At 50.4% G+C, this 19,701-nt stretch overlaps 1 protein-coding gene across 1 annotated transcript; it reads right to left on the bottom strand.

Moving 5' to 3' along the window:
- Positions 1–201: 201 nt before the first annotated feature.
- LOC136460663 (uncharacterized) lies at positions 202–18,883 on the bottom strand. Its single transcript, XM_066460281.1, has 9 exons — positions 18,496–18,883; positions 18,045–18,125; positions 17,030–17,147; positions 16,840–16,934; positions 16,694–16,765; positions 16,203–16,517; positions 15,987–16,095; positions 7,558–7,735; positions 202–523 (listed from the first exon to the last, which is right to left on the bottom strand). The coding sequence occupies exons 1-9, from the start codon at positions 18,517–18,519 to the stop codon at positions 202–204; spliced, it is 1,314 nt and encodes a 437-aa protein (XP_066316378.1). The 5' UTR covers positions 18,520–18,883.
- Between the last annotated feature and the right edge of the window lie 818 nt (positions 18,884–19,701).

The following is a 19,701-nucleotide window of genomic DNA, read 5'->3' as shown; positions in this document are numbered from 1 at the left end:
CCGAGACACTCCCTCCAGCGATGGAAGGGGGCAGCGGTACGAACGCTGAGTCCTCTCCCAGTGCCACGTCCTCCGGGGACCCCTCGGCCGCGTCCCCCTCCGTCCGGCCCACGCTAGACACCGTCGTCTGGGCCGCCGATGGCGCGGGTCGCGCCGGTTCCTCGGGCGCCGTCACGATAGCGCCCGGCTATGACCCGCCTGTCACAGCCGCCGCCACCTACGCCTTGGTCGGCGGGGTCCTGGCCAGCTGCGTCGCGCCCGCCCCGTCCGCCCTATCGTCGGCAGCGGTATCGCCGCCATCGCCGGTTGTTCTGCGACCTCCAAAGGTGTCCCTTGAGCCCCCGCGTCCACCCGTCCCGCCGAGGGCACGGACGCCACCGTTGGCGGCACCTGACCGGCTGGCGATGCAGCCATGCGGGCGCCGATCCAAACAGGCGCGGCGCCAGCCGACAGCTGCCGCCTCGCTTGAAGGGCGACGCTCTTCTTTGGCGGCAGCGCCAAAGGATTACGCTGCCTCCCGACGCTGCAACAGACGAAAAGCGTAAGTCACGACGAAATCCGACCACAACAGGAAAAAACAGAGGAGCTGATGACTCATCTCGGCGCCGTTGGGCGGCAGATACGTTTGGGGGGCGAACCCCTCGACCTCTGCTCCGTCTCGTCAAGGCGAGGCCATTTCAAGCCCGCCCGCTGCTCCTAGGTAGAAGGGCTCGCTACCCTTGGATCTTCGAGCACAACGGCGGAGCCACCCACCTCCGCTGACACCTCGGGCGCGGCGATAGAGCCACCCACCTCTGTTGACTCCTGAGGGAGGTTGACGGTACGTCCCGCCTGTGCCGGCTCCCGGACGTACCCTCCCCTCCATGGAACGGGATGGGACCCGACACCTACAAGGACGAACCGATACCTGTCAGCACATCCTCGTTCTTCAGGATGTCCCGCTCGACATCGTCGGCTACCTCAACGTCATCATCGTCGCTGCCGATGTCCTCCGCCCATTCCTGTGCCAGCAGCTTCCGCTGCTTCTTCCTCTTGTCCTCCTTCGCCTTCCTCAGCCGCTCGCCCTCGGCGCGATTCGCCGCCCTCACGAACAAATCCCTCAGCAACGGCGCCATGTGGTCCGTGAGGATAAGGTCCCTCGGCTGGTCCCGTCCCTCTCAAAGTTAGTATCAAGAGGTCGAAAAATCATTTGAAGAGGAGGTATGAGATGAAACTTACGAATACGACGTGGCCTAGTTCCGGACGCATCGGAGGATGTCCCAGCACCAGAAAGACGAAATCAAGGGGGGCGCCCGCGTCGTCCCGAGAAGGCTTTATCGCCTCCTTGATGCGTTGCGCGACCTCGGAGCGGGGGAGCGCTCCCTCGGCAAACGTCGTTCTGTCGAGTGACGCCTCGGGCGCCATCGTGTACCGCAGGAGGACGCGCATCATCAACGGCGCCACCCCCCTTGCGTGGTAGGCCCCGAAGACGCCCGACCCCGATGTGATCCCGGATCTTCTTCTTGTCCTTCTCTGGGACGCCCCACTTCCTCCACGACTCCGGGGCCTCTTCGATCAGGCGTCCGGTGAACTCCGGCAGAGGGGCGGCGGCATCGTTCTTGTGGTAGAACCACTGCGAATGCCACCCCTTGTTGAACGTCGTCAGCCGCATCGGCGGGTACTCGCCGACCTGGTTGTTCCGGAGTTGATGCCGACGTACCCCATCGGCATGTGCAGCTCCTGCCTACCGCACTTCTCCCTCTTCTTCTGGAGGGAGACAGGCGAAGAAGTACCTACACAGGTCAAAGTGGGGGCTGATCCCCAGGAATCCCTCGCGCGACGAACGCCACCATGTGCTAGGATCCCGTTGGGGTTGAGATGCTGCAGCTCGATCTTGTATTAGTGCAGCAGCCCCGGAGAAATTTATGGGCAAGGATCGTGAACCCACGCTCATGGAAGTGGGCGAACGACACCACATAGCCGTCGGGCGGCAACGGCAGATCCTCCTCGCTGGGCAGCAGCCACTCCTCGGCCGAGATCCGCACGCGGAAAAGGCCACGACGGACGAGGCCTTCCATGCGCTGAAAGGTGATGTCGGAGCAGCACCACGGATCCATTGGAAGTAGGGGCAGATGGATGCGAGCTCGACGGCAGCGGAGATGCGGAGGCAAAAGACCTAAGTGATTGGCGACGGCGGTCGTGGCTGCGAAGGCAAGGATACAAGGTATGGAACCTGGGGGGCGAACCCTTTGGTTTTATAGGGGCGACGGGTGCGAGGAAACCAACTGCACGCCTAGATCTCCGCGCCTGCCAGATCAGCCACGTCTCGCCGCGGGAAGTGCGCACGCAGTCTCTGTTCGTTTCCCTCGGAAAACTCGCTGGACGTTTCGCCTCTCCGGACGGGCCACGACTTGACACGAGTAAGAGGAATACAGATCTAAAAGCGCCTCAATGGCCCGGCTGGGCCCAAGAGTTCGTAGGTCAGCCCATCGACGGGTTCGACAACCGCTCCAAGCACCTTCAGGGTGAGAGGTGGAAAGGGATGGACCCCACTAGCGACCAGTACCCGAGCGCACGGACACCGCGAGCATCCCGGCCCACGATCGAGTCTCGGCCGGTTACGATCCATGGTTTTTCTTCGAAGAAAGATGCTTAGCCCTCAGGACCGATTCGAATGGACCCGAGAACTATATGGACTGACCACTGAGAATCTAGGGTCAGTAGCCAAGCTAACCCAAGCCGGATCCCCGCGAACGGGATGCCGGGACCTACTCGAACTAGCCAGCTAACAACTCAACGAGCACCTACGGCTCGTCCGTGGATGAAAACCATGGCACGGCTCACCCCTTCCAGTTGCAGAAACCAAGTACGGGGTGAACGATCATGAAGGCAAGCCGACCTTCGACCGGACCACCGCTACGTGCGGAGGTTCAAGGAAAGTTGTCGCAGAGACCGGACACACGATCGCAGAATGACGGACCCCCGCGGGGGTCAAAAATCGGGAAAGACCTTTTCCAACCCACCAAATCTGACAGCCGTACCCGCGAAGGGTTCGACCTCGACGAAAGGTAAGCACCGTCCCACTGTCACGCCATGGATAAAAAAGGCCAAGGCCCTCAGCGTTCGGAAAAAGCCACCGAAAAAGTATTCTACTCCTCCGAAGGCTCGGGGGCTACTGTCGGAGACCAATACTAGGGTATCAAGAGAGGAGGGACTAATGGTCGTTGACTATAGTTCATCTAAGCAGTCAAGAGCGCGACTACAGCTCCATCCTACCCCCGGGTGCACAAGCTTCGCCTTGCCCGACCTCTTGAGGGTTGGCTCCGCCACGCCCGACCCTGAGGGTGGCTCCGCCTCGCCCGACACCGAGGTCGCGAGCTCCGCCTCGACCGACCTCTGAGGGTTGACTCCGCCTCGCCCGACCCCTGAGGGTTGGCTCCGCCTCGCCCGACACCTGAGGGTTGGCTCCGCCTCGCCCGACACTAAGGCCGCGGGCTCCGCCTCGCCCGACCCCTGAAGGCGGAATCCGCCTCGCCCGACCTCTAGGGGCAAGTTCCGCCTCACCCGACACCAAGGCCGCAGGCTCCGCCTCGCCCAGCCTCTGGGGAGGAACTCTGCCTCACCCGACCCTGAGGCCGAGGGCTCCGTCTCGCCCGACAGAGACCCATACCGCCGCCAACCACTCCAGGTCCAAGCATATAGGTCTGGGTCAAAGCTCTGACGCCAGGGAAAAGACTGGCACGCCTCAATGAAGCCCACGACCCACGACGGGACATACCTGAGGGTTCACGTCAGGAACATCATCAGGCGTACCGGTACTGTTCTGCCTAACCCCCGTACGAACACTGACGGGCGTGTCAGTTCGCCACGACGTCCGTCAAGACGGAGTGGAGCACCATGACCGGCAGACGACGCGTGCACATGGCGCTAGTGACGGACAGGGCCGCGACGGGACGGGAATCTGTCCTTGTTGACGTCTACAGGGTCGGCGGGACCCGCAAATAGGAGGACCTGACGATCCTGAAGGACTTCTTCCTCTCATTCTCTTCTCTTCCTCCACTATAACCCGTGCTTTCCCTAAAAGGGAAAGCAGGGCGTCCCACAAGTGGCATCGGACTCAACTCTACTCGACTCGCCTCGACTCAAACATATCACAGCACATAGCCGGGAGGCGACCGAGCTCTGGGCACCCATTCGATCCTCTCACCAGAGACTTAAGACATGTCCCTCTCTCGACCGTGTGTAACCCCTACTACGAAACTTTCAGTGCTAGTAACACAAGTAGCAGCAACGAACTGAACGTAGGTACGTTCTGCTCAAACCAGTATAAACTTCGTGTCCTCTTAGCACACCATCTGAGCCAGACGCGCAATATTAGAAATTTACTTGTTGGTGGCAACTCGAAACACCGACATGATGCCACTGTCAAGTGGGCTTTGCAGCACCGTATTTCTATTTATGCGGAGACGGGGTGTTATTTCTTAGACCAGAGGCTGAGGATATCAATTTAACGATGGGCATTCTTAACCTGTTTGGAGAGGCAACACGGCTCAAGAAACTTACAGAAAAGCAGTGTTCTACCCATTAGATGTGGTGAAACTGATCTTGCAACTGTACAGAACCTGCTGCCATGTGAACTTGCAAGTTTTCCATGCAAATATCTAGGTTTGCCCCTCTCTTTGAAGAAACTTACCAAGGAGCAAGTGCAGCCCATTATTGACCGCATTGCTGATCAGCTTCCGGGCTGGAAAGCGAATTTGATGACCAAAATTGGGAGAAAGGTTCAGGTACAGTTTGTGCTCACTGGCATGCTTATCTCTATCTTCATGGCTATTGATTTTCCTCCATGGGCCATCAAAGCGGTGGATAAAATTCGGCGTGGATTTCTTTGGAAAGGCCGCAGGGATGCACAAGGAGGGCAATGTCTGATTGCTTGGGTCAAAGTGTGTCGGCCTATTGAGTTGGGCTGATCTGTTGAGCAAGGAAGCACGACGAATTTTAGTGCTGCATGTTCTCACTTCTATGTTGATCTACTTAGCTATGGCCATCGATCTTCCTCCCTGGATCATCAAGTCTATTGATAAAATAAGAAGGAAAAAGTCCAAATTACTCCCCTCAAGTTTGGCATATGTCCATATTACCCCCTAAACTTACATTTGGTTCAATTTACTCCCTCCAACTATTTCAGTTGGTCTAGTTTACCCCTTAACATGATTTGTTATTTTTGGCTTTCCACGTATTAGTTGAGTTTTAATATCAACTTTTGTGATATGATAGAGAACATCATAAGTTATGTTAGAGAAATATATCTTAATTTTTTGCCACTATTTTGATAGCTTTAACTCCGCCTATGGTGGGGCGCCTTTAGTGTCCCAGCATAGCAGGTCCCAAGCCCTGGTAAAGGAGGAGGGTTGTGTTAGGCGTGGCGAGCCAAAGTAAAAATTTAGCCACTTTAATGGAGATGAAACCCGAAAGAAATCAAAGAGAGCTCTTGGAAGGAAGAAGAGGACATAAACAACATGTGGGAGAAGATGGCAACCAACATTCGGAAGGTGGCCTCAGAGGTGTGTGGAGTAACCAAAGGAAGTGGAGGCGAGGCTAAAGATACTTGGTGGTGGAACGAGGAAGTCCAAAGGGCTATTAAGGAGAAGAAAGAATGCTATAGACGCTTGTACCATGACAGGAGTGTGGACAACATAGAGAAGTATAAGGTGGCAAAGAAGACTGCAAAGCGAGCTGTAAGTGTGGCAAAGGGTAGAGCGTACGAGGATCTTTACCAACATTTGAGTACGAAGGAAGGAGAGAAGGACATTTATAGGATGGCTAGGGTTCGTGAGAGAAAGACAAGGGACTTCAACCAAGTTAAGTGCATTAAGGATGAAAGGGAGCATCTCTTGGTGAAGGAGGATGAGATCCGACATCGATGGCAAGAGTATTTTGACAAATTGTTCAATGGTGAGAATATGGACACAACCTTTCAGTTGGATGACTCTTAGTTGGGCTATTCACATGAGATGGCTATGGTTGAAAAAAACAGACACTAACCGTCCTTGGCATATGTTTCACCATCCCGGTCCACAATTGTGTCCAAGCTTTCTTCTCTGTTGCTGTCATCTCAGTAGTGGGCAATGGTGCAGCGACTCTGTTCCGGACAGACAGATGGATTCATGGCCAAAGTATTGCTGATCTGGCTCCTCATGTCTTGGCTTTGGTTCCCAGCAGAAAAAGAAAGATGAGAATTGTTCTAGAGGCTCTTACAGATCATTCATGGGTTTGAGACATACAGGATGCCATGCCGGCTGCTTTCTTTTCAGATTATCTAGCGCTTTGGGACCTCATCTCTGAGGTTGTGTTGCAGCCAGAAGTAGAAGACTCCCATGTGTGGAGATTCTCAAGTGATGGGCACTATTCAGCAAAATCTGCTTATGAAAATCTATTGCGGGGAATGGTGGTTTTCAATCCCTACAAGCGGATTTGGAAATATTGGGCCCCAGGTAAATGTTGATTTTTCAAGTGGTTAGTTGTTCGAGATAGATGCTGGGCAGCTGACCGTCTTGCAAGAAGAGGCCTCCCACACCCAGGCTGTTGCCCACTTTGCGATCAAGACGAAGAAGACATCAATCACCTCCTATCAACCTGCGTCTTTGCTCGTGAATTCTTGTTCTTCCTCCTGCGAAGAGTGGGCTTACAAGTGCTTACCCCCCAGCCTGATGAGACCTCCTTTGATGATTGGTGGGACAGAAGTTCAAATGCAGTGGCTGCTCCCTTAAGAAAGGGCCTCAACTCCATTATTCTGGGAGCATGGACTTTGTGGAATATTCGTAATTGGTGTGTTTGATGCCGAATCTCCAAACCTAGCTAGAGCTCTGTCGCTCGCTGGTGAGGAACTTCTCTATTGGACCTTGGCAGGGGCACGGGGTATCAATAACCTCCTTGCCCAAGGGCTGAATGAGAGTTAATTTTTTGGTCAAGGTCGCCTTCTTTGTATGTCAACGGCTAGTCTGTTTATACCATGAGGTACTCATGGTAAGCTACCATCAAACGGCTAGTCTGTTTATTTTGGACATAGTGGTGTTAGTGGGTGTGCCTTGTATGGGTTCTTATTCCATCTTTTCTTCTTAATATAATGATACGCAGCTCTCTTGCAGCCCTGCGTGTTCGAGAAGAAAAAAAGGGAATGCAGCTTTTACAATACATGTTATTGGTTCAGAGTACAAGATACATACTTTTATAATGCCTGCTCCAATACATCATTTCAGATCAGTTACTGTTCTCCATCTCTTATGATTATGCAAGTGAACTGTGTAATGAAAAACTGTTTTTCATCTACTTAATACAACATAGTTCTTATGCATGTTCATGAGAAAATAAGAATGTTCTATTTTAAAGGTAACTCAGAATTCTTATCCTACTTCACCGCTAACCAGGAAAAGGGCACATTCTTTACAGCATGCACTCAGGGGGGAAAAAGGAAAGCTTGTCCTACTTTACTGCTAATCAGGAAAAGCATCATTAAGGGTGGGAGGGATGGTGGGAAGGCATATAACCAGAATAATAAAATAATGGTGGAAGGCTTACAGGATAGCCATTGCAAGTAAGATCTTAGTGGGGTCCATTCTTGATGATCTCTGATGGCGTGGTCGACTCCCCTCTGGAGCATCACTATCTTTTTTTGATGGTGCTGTGACTGGTAGCGTTGGCAGTGCACTAGACCAGAAAGGCAGCAGCATCCTTAGAAATTTGTGACGAAATGTACCTATAAAGGAAATGTAAGCATCAAATAGCACAAAGATGAACCTGAGCTAAATTCAAGCTTAAGCTGACTATATATATGTAAGGTGCAGAGTTTCAAGCAAGTTTAGATTTTATATTTGCTTATGATCTCCAGTGTCAACTGAACCGAAATTTCAAATTCAGTAGATTTCAACCATAGAAACATGTTTTACATAATCAATCATAAATATCTTCCAGACAACTTTATCTAAATAGACCCAATCACTGGAGGTGTTTTTGGCAACTCAGAGTCACAGATTTCAACCATAGAAACATGTTTTACATAATCAATCATAAATATCTTCCAGACAACTTTATCTAAATAGACCCAATCACTGGAGGTGTTTTTGGCAACTCTACTCAGAGTCACAGCAATGGTGTTGCAAATGTCAGTGGTTATGTCTATGCAAGTTTTAGATTGGCTGTGGAACAACTTGGTTGACCCCTCAACAACCCTGAGATTAACTCAAGAATTTCAAACAGAAGGAAAGAGTTCTCTGAAGCTAATTATTATTGCATATTTTAGGACCAGCACCAGTAGGCAAACAAAAATGTGCTGGTCAATAAATCACATTTCATTAGGCGATATCTAACTCAGGTAATCATATGTCAAAACCTGCAGTAAACATAACAAGGCGAAAAATAAAAAGATCGTCTGCAACAAAAGTTCACGGGAAACAGTTGGGTTCCAGCCAATGTTTGAAATAGCGGGATTTAGCCTCAGCTATAGCGGGGTATACCGTTTCAGGGGCTCTGACGCTACGCTCAATGTTTTTCTAGGCGCTAGGCGGTTTCTAGGCGGAGACCCGTCGCCTAGCGCCTAGGCGTGCCTAAGCGCGCCTAGGCGTTTTCTAGGCGTTTTCTAGGCGGTGGCTAATACACTCATATATGTTGAAAAAAAGAAAAAGAAAACAGAAGATAAGTGGACTTCACTAAAGAGAAAGGCCCTTACAACAGAAAACGGCCCAAAGCCCAAGTCCCCTAGCACCTTATCTCTTCTTTCTCCTCTGAAAACAGCCCAAAGCCCAAAGTTTCCAACCTTCTGTCTCTTCTGCTCGGTCTCTCCCGCAGTCCTGATGCCGCACAGCCGCCGCCGCCGCTGGACCCTCTCCCGCACCTCTCTCTCTCAGCCTTCTCTGGTCGACGCGCCGCCCGCACATGCACGGGCCTGCCACCCGCCCCTCCTCCCCCACCGGCGACCTCCGCCCGCCGCGCGCCGCTCCTCCTCCCCCACCGGTGACCTCCGCTCGCTGCTCCCTTCCCGCTGCCACTGGATCCTCTCCCGCACCTCTCTCTCTCAGCCTTCTCTGGTCGATGCGCCGCCCGCACACGCACGGGCCTGCCACCTGCCCCTCCTCCCCCACACGGCGACCTCCGCCCGCCGCGCGCTGCTCCTCCTCCCCCACCGGTGACCTCCGCTCGCTGCTCCCTTCCTCCTCGCCGCCCAACATCCGCCTACACCCCCTAGGCGAGGCGGTACCCCTCCGCCCAGCGCCTAGTCACGCCTAGGCGAGCCGGAATCTCGCCTTGTTTTCATTGGCTACGCTTTGACACATTTCGCGCTACAGGAAATTTTCAGCTATTAGTGGCTAATAGCACGCTATTGCCGCTAAACATGTCCGTTTAGCGCCGCTATTGGGCAAGATTCTGCGTGGGCTTTCATTCCTCTGGCCCAAATCACGCGCAGGCCCGTGCTGAGTCAATACACGCCGATGCAGTAACCCTAGCCATTCTCTCGTAGTCTTGCTCCTCTCCGAGCTCACGAGTGCTGGCAGGCCGCGGGAGTGCAGCAAGCGGCGAGCGGCGGCATCGGCTGCTGCTGTTGCTGCGACGGCCATGAACCAGCCAGAAGGCAAGATTCCTCCCATTCTTCTCATATTTCCTCTGTTCTTTACGCATTGGGCTGCTGGATGCCTGGATGTGAATGGCAGTGCTGCATCTCATGGTGAACTGAATAACTGATTCGCTTACGGTTTTTTGTACTGATGCATGAAGCTTGCTACAGCGGCTGTTGATTGGTTTACTCTTTACTGTAAATAAATTGGCATTTATCCCATGAAGCAAGTAGAGTATCATATCTGTTCTAGGTTGGTGCAGTAAGCTGACATTTTTATATCATATTAATTTTTGTTGCTTAGGTGCCCCATCAAGTGTTGCATCTGAATCTGTAACACAATCAGCTTCAACCAAAGTTGTTATCAACTCAGATGACCCTGCATGGAATCATTGTTATTGCCCAGACGAGAAGAAGCATTCACTGGCGTGCAACTACTGTAAGACGATAAAAGCTGGAATTACAAGAGTGAAATACCATCTTTCTTGTCTCGGTGGCAACAATGTTAGTAAGTGTGGCAAGGTTCCAACCGATGTGAAGGAAGCAAAGTTTGGCTAGGCGGCGACTACGCGCGCCTAGTCGCTGGGCGAAGCCCGTCGCCGCGACTAGGGGCATAGTCGCGCATCGCGGCGCTAGGCGGCGTGGAGGCGGCGCGCGAGATGAGCGGGAGCTCGAGGGCGGCCAATTTTGGCGCTCCAAATCGGAGCGCGGGAGGAATTCCCACGTGGCCACGAGACCCAGGCGAGGGAGGATTAGAAGGGAGCGCGGCGCCATTCGCTCGTCCCCGCGTAAGATTTGGTCGTCCCCGCCGACGGTCCTCCTCGCCGGGCAAGGTCCATCCCGCCGGACGACCTCCTCCCCGCCGGTCCTGCTCCTCCCGCCGGTCCTGCTCCTCTGCTCCTCCCCTGCTCGTCCCCGACTCGCGCGCCGCCGGTCCTGCTCGTCGTCGACTCGCCGCCGCCGTCCTGCTCGTCCTCGACTGGAACCCCTCCCCGCCGGCCACCCCAAGTCCCCAAGGTGAGCTCCCTTCCCTCCCATGCTCCTCTCCCCTCCCATGCCGGCAGCTCCTCCCCAAGTGCAAGAGTGAGGGAGCTCTATGAAGGAGAAGAATTTGAGTCTGAAGAAGAGTATGACGATGAGGATGTGTACTACAATGAAGAAGAAATATGATCTGGACCATCTCCATCTAGTAGTGAAGCCTTTTGTGATGCCCTGGTCTTATGAACTGCAGCTGTGTCACTTTGTGTCTGTGTGTCTTCTTTTGTGATTTGTGAGACCTGAACTAAGAACTATGTGCTTGTGCTGTCCTTTATTTATAAATTGTGTTGTGCACTTGTATTACTGTCCTATCCACTTGTATTGTAATTACCAGCTGTTGATATGGTGTGCTCATGGATGGGAGGCTGCTGAAATCATCTAGATAAGTCACAACTTAGTGTTTTCTATTTTTTTTTATGAACAGCTAGCTGTCTATTGACTAATTTACTAACTACTAGCTGTCAAAATGTGTTGCAGGAGCTAGGAACATGCAAGAGTAAGCCAGCTAGGAATTAGATATGTCTACTGGCCCTCTTTTTATACTTACTGTGACTCATATATAGTAGTTATATACATATATATAGTTATATACACAATATATATATAATTTATGGCTATATTGCCAAAACGCCTAGGAAAACGCCTAGGAGCGCCTAGGACCGAGTACTCCCGACTAGGCGCTAGGCAATGAGTCAGCGCCTAGATTCCGCCTAGCGCCTAGCTGAACTTTGGAAGGAAGAGATGCTAGCTTTGCTTACCAAGAAATCTAGTGAAAAGGAACAAAAGCAGAAGGATAAGCAAAGGGCCAGAGTGAAATTGAAATTGATCAGGAGCGCTCAGATGGTGAAATGTGCGGTGAAGACTCTGACCATGTCCGGTCCCCATATGAGGAGTTGTAAGGGGACCATGTTTCTCTCTCTAATACAATGAAATGCAGCTCTCCTGCGTTTTCAAAAAAAAAAAGACTGACAGTGGGAACGAGGTTGTTGTGCTGAAGTCAACAAAAGGACCTAGTTGTAGTGTTGCTTCATCGGTTAGTGGCTCTATCAAGAAGTTCTACAAGCCGGCTTCTATAGAAGAGGCTGTTCAGAAGAACCAGAAAGGAGTTCATATCAGCCAAAAGGTTCAAACAAAGTTAAAAACTAAGAAAACACAAGATAAGTCAGGGTGGGCACTTTTTACCAGAAAACTGAAAACCGAACCGAAATGTCAGTTTTTCGGTTCGGCTTCGGTTTCTGGTGTTCGGCTCGGTGCTCGGTTTTACACCAAAGCCGAACCGAAAACCGAGCAAACCGAGGAAACTACAACAACTACGGTGTAATCCTGTCCACCTCCACCAATCCCCCACTCGGCGAAGCCCACAGATGCTGCAAGGCCTACTTCGCAGCCCACAATTTCCCCCGCTCACCAACCGGACACCCCTGACCCAGTGACCCGCGACAAATTCCCCACTTCTCAAACCTTAACCGGGCGAGCAGGAGGCGGGCGCACGTGGCGGCGAGCAGGGAAAGGAGAGCCAGCGCCGGGGGGGGGGGGCAAACTGCGAGCGGCGCGCAAGGCGGCGGCACAGGCTGCCGCGAGCCAGCGACGAGCAGGGAAGAGGAAGCGCGGGAGCCGGGAGGCGCAGCTAAGGCACCGGCGCGCGTGGTCCGAGCGGCGCGACTCAGCGAGCAGGTAGCGGCATCGTTTTCTTTTTTTTCCTTGCTGTAGTACATTTCGGGCGGTTCGGTTTAAACCGAAGTAATAAACCGAAACCGAAGCTGTCGGTTTCCAGTTTAGAAATAAACCGATCAGCTCTTGCTCGTTGAAAACCGAACTTTTTAAAACCGAAAAAACCGAACCAAAATTGTGGTTTAAACCGAATGCCCAGCCTGAGAGAGGACAGATAGAGCTTGTGAGTATATATGGCAGATCTTTTATGAAGCTAGCATTGCACACAATACAGTCCTTCCTAGCTTTGCCAATATGGTTGAGGCCATCGGAGCCTTTGGTAGAGGTTTGAGGGGGCCTAGTCCCTATGAGATGAGTGGACCATTTTTGCACAAAAGGAAACAGAAGGTGTCGGATGGATTCAAGAGCCATAACGAATCATGGCAAACCTCAGGCTGTACACCTACGATAGATGCATGGACAGATATGGGCCGGGGAGTAATGAATTTAGTCTTCATAGTGCTCATGGGGTCCTTTTTGTGGATTCTGTGGACTGCTCTGGTGACAAGAAAGATGGTAAATATGTCTTTGACCTTGTGGACAGATGCATTGAAGACATAGGGGAGGTAAATGTTGTCCAAGTGGTCACTGACAGTGCTAATGTTAATATAACAGCAGCAAGTCTATTAGCAGCAACGAGACCTTCTGGATCTCATGTTGGAGAACATTGGGAAGCTTGAACCAAGACAGCAAGGGTCATCTGGACATGACATTGCCACAAGACAGGAGAAATAAGAACTTCAATCCACACATCAAAATTGTGAAACTAATGTGATTGATGAATAATCCAAAATTCAAGACAATATCATTGAAGAGCTCAACAAATATCAGGAACAGCAAGGGTCTTTTGGACATGACATTGCCACAAGACGGGAGAAATAAGAACTTCAATCCAGGTGAAAATTGTGGAACTAATGTGATTGATGAATAATCCAATATAATCTTTTTCATGCAGCAACATGGTGGCTGAATCATGGCACAACTACACTTGATTTGAGGCTATTGGCATAAGGATTCTAAGTTTGACATGTAGCTCTTCTGGTTGTGAGAGGACTTGGTCAGTATTTTAACAGGTAATAAAAATGGTTCTATTTCACAGTTCACTTACATGAATATATTTTGCATCTTTGTTCATTCCTTGAATTCTGTTCACCTAAACAAAACCAGGTGCACACAAAAAAAAGCGTAATAGATTACTTCATGACAGGATGAGAGACCTTTATTTTGAAATTTAACTCCAAACTAAGGCATAAGAAAGAGAAAAAGAGTAGAGATCCCATAGAGAAGGAAATAAATTAAGTGCTGGAGGATGACAGCAATGAGTTCATTACTGGATTAGAACCAAATGCAAATCAAGGACAAGAAGATTAGGAATGTGCACAAACAGCAGCAGAAGCACAAGGAGCATCACAGGGAGCATCAGCATCACAAGCAAAATCCAAAAGGAAAAGGCTTGTGCGCCCTAGGAAGAAATTCAGGACTGTGGCATCTCTGATGCAGCCTGAGCCTGCAGCCTCTTCTTCTGAATCATAGGAAAATCAAGATGCTAACACTTCAGTGCATATGGAATCTTCTGATACTGAAGATGATTCGATGAGTACAACTAACTATTCAAAGGCTGAAATGCATGTGTGATGTGTATCAGACTATCAGTCAATGGCTCCATGCCTTTATGTTTGTTTATCAAGCTATCACTGCTTAGTTGGTATGTAATGTAATGTCTGTCAACTGTGTTTGAATTTGAACTTTGAACTCATGCGTCCGTGATGTATCATGTATGAACTATGAAGCTATGATCTGATGTGTTAGTAAGACTTTGAACTATCTGGCACTAGTTAGTTGGTAATTGGTATTTGTAATGTCTTCATCTTCTATGTTTATTATGTGCAAAACTACCTGATGATTGACATATTTTTTGCTCAGCCACTAAAAGGCTTAGCCCACTATAGCCTGCCTTAGCCTTTGGGAAAGGCTACATTGGTACCAGCACAATTTTTTAAAGTTTAGACAGCCCTAGTTGGGCCTATAAATGTAAGTTCAAGTCAGTTGAGGCCATGCATGCTCAGAACAGGAAGATGACTTGTTAAAGTGTACATAACAAGCAAAAAATAAAAATAAAAAAGGCATTTTTGGAACTCAGAAATTTGACCAGAAACATTTCTTAATTCCAGCAGAATCTGGGTAAACACCGACATACCAAACAGGGTGTGAAAGTATCATCATACTTTAGAACTTGGTGATAGCTAATATGATAGAGCATGGTAACCCAACTTGTGGTAATATTCCAAGTAATAGTTTGGTTCAGGGGCTTTGGCGTCCATGCCCTTGTTTTTAAATTGTGATTTTACCCCTACGTTTTCAAACTGAAGGATAAGCTTGCCCCTATTCCATGAGAAGTCCTCTTAACGGTGTTAACTTATGGACGAAAAGAGAAGTTTACCCGGTTTAGACTATGGCCCTGTTTGGAACCGCTTGTTTAATAATCGCTTGTTAACGGGATATTACGCTGCTAGCAAAAATAGTCACCAACTGCCAATAGTCATGCAGTTTTTCACAAGTTAAACAAATTCAATCCTTTATGCATCAAAATATTAAATCGAAACAAAGATGCACCAGGCGGACGACCTCGCCTCCAGAATTCACATGCTGCCATGCTCGGCCTTCAATCTTTCAGCATGGAAGAGAGACTAGAGATGGCTTGAGCTTGACTGCTACACGGCTACCTGCTAGCAGTTCACAACCTCCCGTTTGCCATTGTTGTTGCAAGCGATACGAGCAGCGCGGCAGCACAGCAGAGTGGTCGCGGCCTCCCAGGCCACTCGTCTTGGCGGCGGGCAGTGGCTGCCTGGGTTGGGAAGGCAGCACCGGCTCATCTGCGTGTAGCCCACAAGCCACCACTAAATCCCGCACCTTGGCCAGCGCGATGCTGAAGCCGGACTAGTAGAAGACACCGCCATGAGCGGCCGACACTAGACTCCATGCCACCTTCTCCATGCTTCGAGCCCACCGCGCCCCACGATGACCGGACTCCATGGCCTCAAACCGCTGCCATGTCACCCTCCACCAAATCGTCCGCAAGGCCGCCGAGGAACGCCCGGTCTCCTGCCCACCCGCTTGAGCTCAATAGCCGCCCGCCTGCTCACGCTTGGTGGCCGCCCACCGCCCTAGCCCGCCCCTAAGCAGCCCGCAGCACGCCTCCGAAGCTGCCCGGCAGTACGGGCGCAGGGCCGCTGGGCTCCCATTGCGCGCCGGCCGTCCGGGGAGGGGGTTGCCCACCTAGCCACGCCGGCCAGCACGCCCCACTGGCCACGCTCCGCCACCGTCGCTGCAGTTAGGGTAGAGAATTCGGTTGGATCAGGGACTGTCGAAGTCGAACAGCCAAACGGTTGTCCTTTTGCGTGGACATCTTTTCTTTTTCTATTTTTTCACCATTTAATCCCCCCAGCTGACACTTCAATTCAAAATCACGATGGAAAAATCACAAAGTAAAAAAAGCAAGGTAAAATCACCATTGGACCCTAGAGTAGGGCAGAAACACCAAATTCCCTTTAGTTTAAGTCATCTGTGACCAAATTGTAGCATAAAACGAATTTTAACACAATACAGAGTTCAGATAATTGTTAAAAAATCATCCTGCCAATTGCATGCTTACCCCTTTTAGTATACTTTTTGCGATTTCCATCTTCATCATCAGCATAATAAGAAATCTCAGAATTTTGTCTATCAACAGTAGTAGCACCTTTTCTTGTCATGGCACCAGGCTACACAAAGAAGAAATAGGATCGCTGTGCTCTGAATAAGCAAATCTCGAAAGAAGACAAACATATAGTAACAAAGAAGAAAAATACAGGGATTTCTCAGGTCTTACCCCATGTGGGCTTGGACTTCTGATGAAATTGGACTCCTGTTCTGAAATTTGGGTCAATACAGGACTAGGACCCTCTATTTCAACAATTTCTGGTTCAACATGTATAGTTGTCCCAGATCCTACAGCAGAAGAGTATATTCCAGAATGTAATGTTGATGGCAAAGCTGCATCTTTAGCTGAATTTGCACTATTAGATTCTCTATCATCAGTACTGGATAAATTTTTGAGAGGATCTGATGCAAAAGCAGGTGTCCGAGTATCAACTTTAGCTATTGTCACATAATGATTTCCAAATACATTTGTCTCCAATCCAGTCTGCAACATGCCAGAGAAGTGCAAGCATTATCAGTCTGGTATCAGAACCAGAAAAAAAATCTTGCAGTAAACATACATTAAAGTCGAATGTACTTGCATAAGCATAGAAAATTTGTTTACAAGGAGAAATTAGTGGTTTTGACTGCACAATCAGGAACAGATTTTAAGGATCTAACCTGGACTATGGCTTCTTTCAGTTTAGTGTGAAGGCGCGAACCTGTATCTTTAATGCTTGAAGGTGGCCATATCTGTTTGGAAATAATTATAGTTAAAAAAATGAAAGAATGTGTTTGCATGCAGAGGGAGACTGGGCTCAACTTACAGGTGCAGAACAGGAAGGGCAGACGTATCCAGCTGGTGCTGTTTGGGAAGGAAAATTTTGGATATGCGATATCAAGCATTTCGTGTGCACCACATCTATAGGATACCCAAAAAAACAATTACCAGTTATGCTAAATAAAGATGGCATTATAAAATGAGTGACTTCAAACATTCTATTGACAATCACATACGCAAGCAACCCAGTCGTGTTGTTTCTTCAGTTCCACCTTCGAGAACTGAATTGCAAGATGAACAGTGTTGTGGCCAGTCATACTCAGAACTAACAACCCATTCAGCATAGTTTTTCACCTACGAATATGACAGATGTTAGTTTCTAGGAAAAAGTTCCTTTCCTAACAGACTTGCAAAGACACTAATTTGCAGATAGATGTTACTAGTCTGTCATTAAATTCTGAACTTTCTGGTAGCACAAAACAAATGGAGAGAATATATAATGATGTGATGCACCCATCTAAGTTGAAATGTAATACACTAAGAACCCAAGGTAAAATGCAAGCAGCATGCCGATCTTCTTACCTGACATATAAAAACTGAAATGTTTGCCACTCAAAACCTGAGTTTATATTTCAATTTCCAAAAACCAATTATAGTTTAGACCATCAATCTGTGTCCTGGAGATATCAGCATTCTACCCAATGGATAGAATCAGGCAAAGGATAATAGGACAGGCTAAATACAAAAGACAATGCAAGCATTATAGGGAGCAGATTCTCAAAACCAAACCCTGAGACATAAGCATAGTCCTTAAAAGGTGCTTAAGGCATTATACGCATCCAAGGGAAAAGCTGATATTCCAGCAGAGGCACCAGCAAAACAAAAACCTTTTGCGATTAGCTTCTTGCCATGGAACCCAGATTATTCCATTCCCCTCAGACTGTAAAGATGTAACACCTATACCGCGTTCCTTTTATGTTTCGTAACATAAGTAAAACATATTCATTTCCTATGGATACAATAGACCAACAAGCTCATTGTCACATGTGGAAAACCAAAACAATGTAAAGTATGGTGGATGAGATGGACAAAGTTGCAGAGGACTAGATCCAGGTAGCAGCATATAAAGAAGTGCTAATTCTAGACACCACGACAGTAGCTCAATTGCTATTCTGAGTGAACCAGTTTTCACTTTAGACGCCCTTTGTTCGCGACAGAGGCAACGATCGAAAAGTTGAGAAGGCCACTCACCACGCATAGCTGATGCTCCGGAAAGCATATGCACACGCCACAGACGGGGACCTGGTGGACGAAGCAGTAAACCCTCGTCGCCTGAAACAAGCACGCGAACCCATCAGCTCAAAACTGCAGCTGAAGCCACTGACGGCGTCAACCAACGCACTCCAAATCGCAAAACACAACCATCAATTCTGCTACAAGAACACAAGGGAGGTATTCGATGAAATTGCCCAAGCGTCGAGCCAGCAAACCTCAACGCCCGCTGTGAACGCATACAGGCCCCAAATGGGAGCTTTTCGCGCCGCTTGGTCGAATCGGGATCATGCCGCCGCCGACCCACTCACCTTACACCCCAGATCCCAAATCGACAGGTGTGCTGCCGGCTGACCAATACAAACACAACGCTAGAAACCGTGGGGTACGGGGCCGGGATCGGCAGATCGGCGGAGAGTGAATGAGTTACCTTTCGGCATTTGCACACGACCATCGCCGGCGGATTTCGGAGGCCGCTTTTAGCGGGTGGATCGGGGCGCGATGGGGATTGGGGCAGGGTGAGCGCACGATCTCGCGGGGATGAAACCGAGACAGATCTCGTGGGGCAGGGGGACGCAGGGGCGACGGGGACCGGCGGCCGGCGCCACGGTGGGGGACGCGGGGACCGGCGGCCGGCGGCGGCCACGGGGACCGGCAGCCGCGGGGGTCTCGCCTCTCGGAGAGTTCGACGGCGGCGGCTGTCACTGGGGGTCGGGGTCGGGACGACCGGACGAGGAATCGATCAGCGGGATTTTTAAGTTTTTGCCATGGTTAATGATGACACTCCGGAATCGAGCAGCGGGATTTTTAAGTTTTTGCCACGGTTAACGATGACACTACTGTGTTTGTGTTTGCCACTCTTACACGGGCAACTACATATTTATCACACAAAAAGTAAAACTTCTAAATATTTGTCACTTTCGCTGACGTGGCACTCCACGTAGTCAGCCAGCGTAGCAGTGCTCTTAAGCCCGTTGTTGTTTCTCTCTCCCTCCACTCGGTGACATGTGGAGCCCACTAGTCAGGTCCTCCTTCAACCTTCAGCATCAACCATCAACTTGCAGACTCATCCCTCTGCACCTCCTCGGTCATGGCCAGCGTAGCGAAGCGCGTGCAGGCAAGGGTATTCGTGCATGAGGCCCATGGGATGCATCTGTGCGTGCGATTGAGTTCGACATGAGCAGGAACGGAGGATGAGGTGGTTGCGAAGTCCGGTGCAATTTCAGCATGGGCAGCGCCCGGTTGCGGAGACGGTAGACTCGGGCATGGCAGCGCGGGGAGGGTGGAGCCGCTCCGGCGGGCTTGGGAAGGGCTCCGCAGCTGCAGCGGACTCTGTGCTTGCGAGTTGAGCCTGCACGGGAGGAGCAGGGGAGGTAGCACGGCGGGCTGCGCGTCGGGTGGTGCGGGAGGCCTACGCGTCGGGCGGTGCTGGAGGGCGGCACGGCAGGCTGTAGGTGAGGACGACGCGGGGACTACGAAGCTCCAGCGCCGGCGGCCACCATCACCGTCACGCCCCGCGAAGCTCTAGAGCTAGCTTAGATGTGGATGAAGGGTGCGGTGACGTGCGGGAGACCAGTGCGCACTCAAGGCTGACGACGTCGAAGTCGAGCACGGCATAGGTGGTGAACGCATTGTG

This window comes from Miscanthus floridulus, chromosome 1, assembly GCF_019320115.1.
Source record: "Miscanthus floridulus cultivar M001 chromosome 1, ASM1932011v1, whole genome shotgun sequence".
Taxonomy (NCBI): domain Eukaryota; kingdom Viridiplantae; phylum Streptophyta; class Magnoliopsida; order Poales; family Poaceae; genus Miscanthus; species Miscanthus floridulus.
The sequence above is the reverse complement of the archived record's forward strand: the minus strand, read 5'-3'. Positions and strand labels throughout refer to the sequence as shown.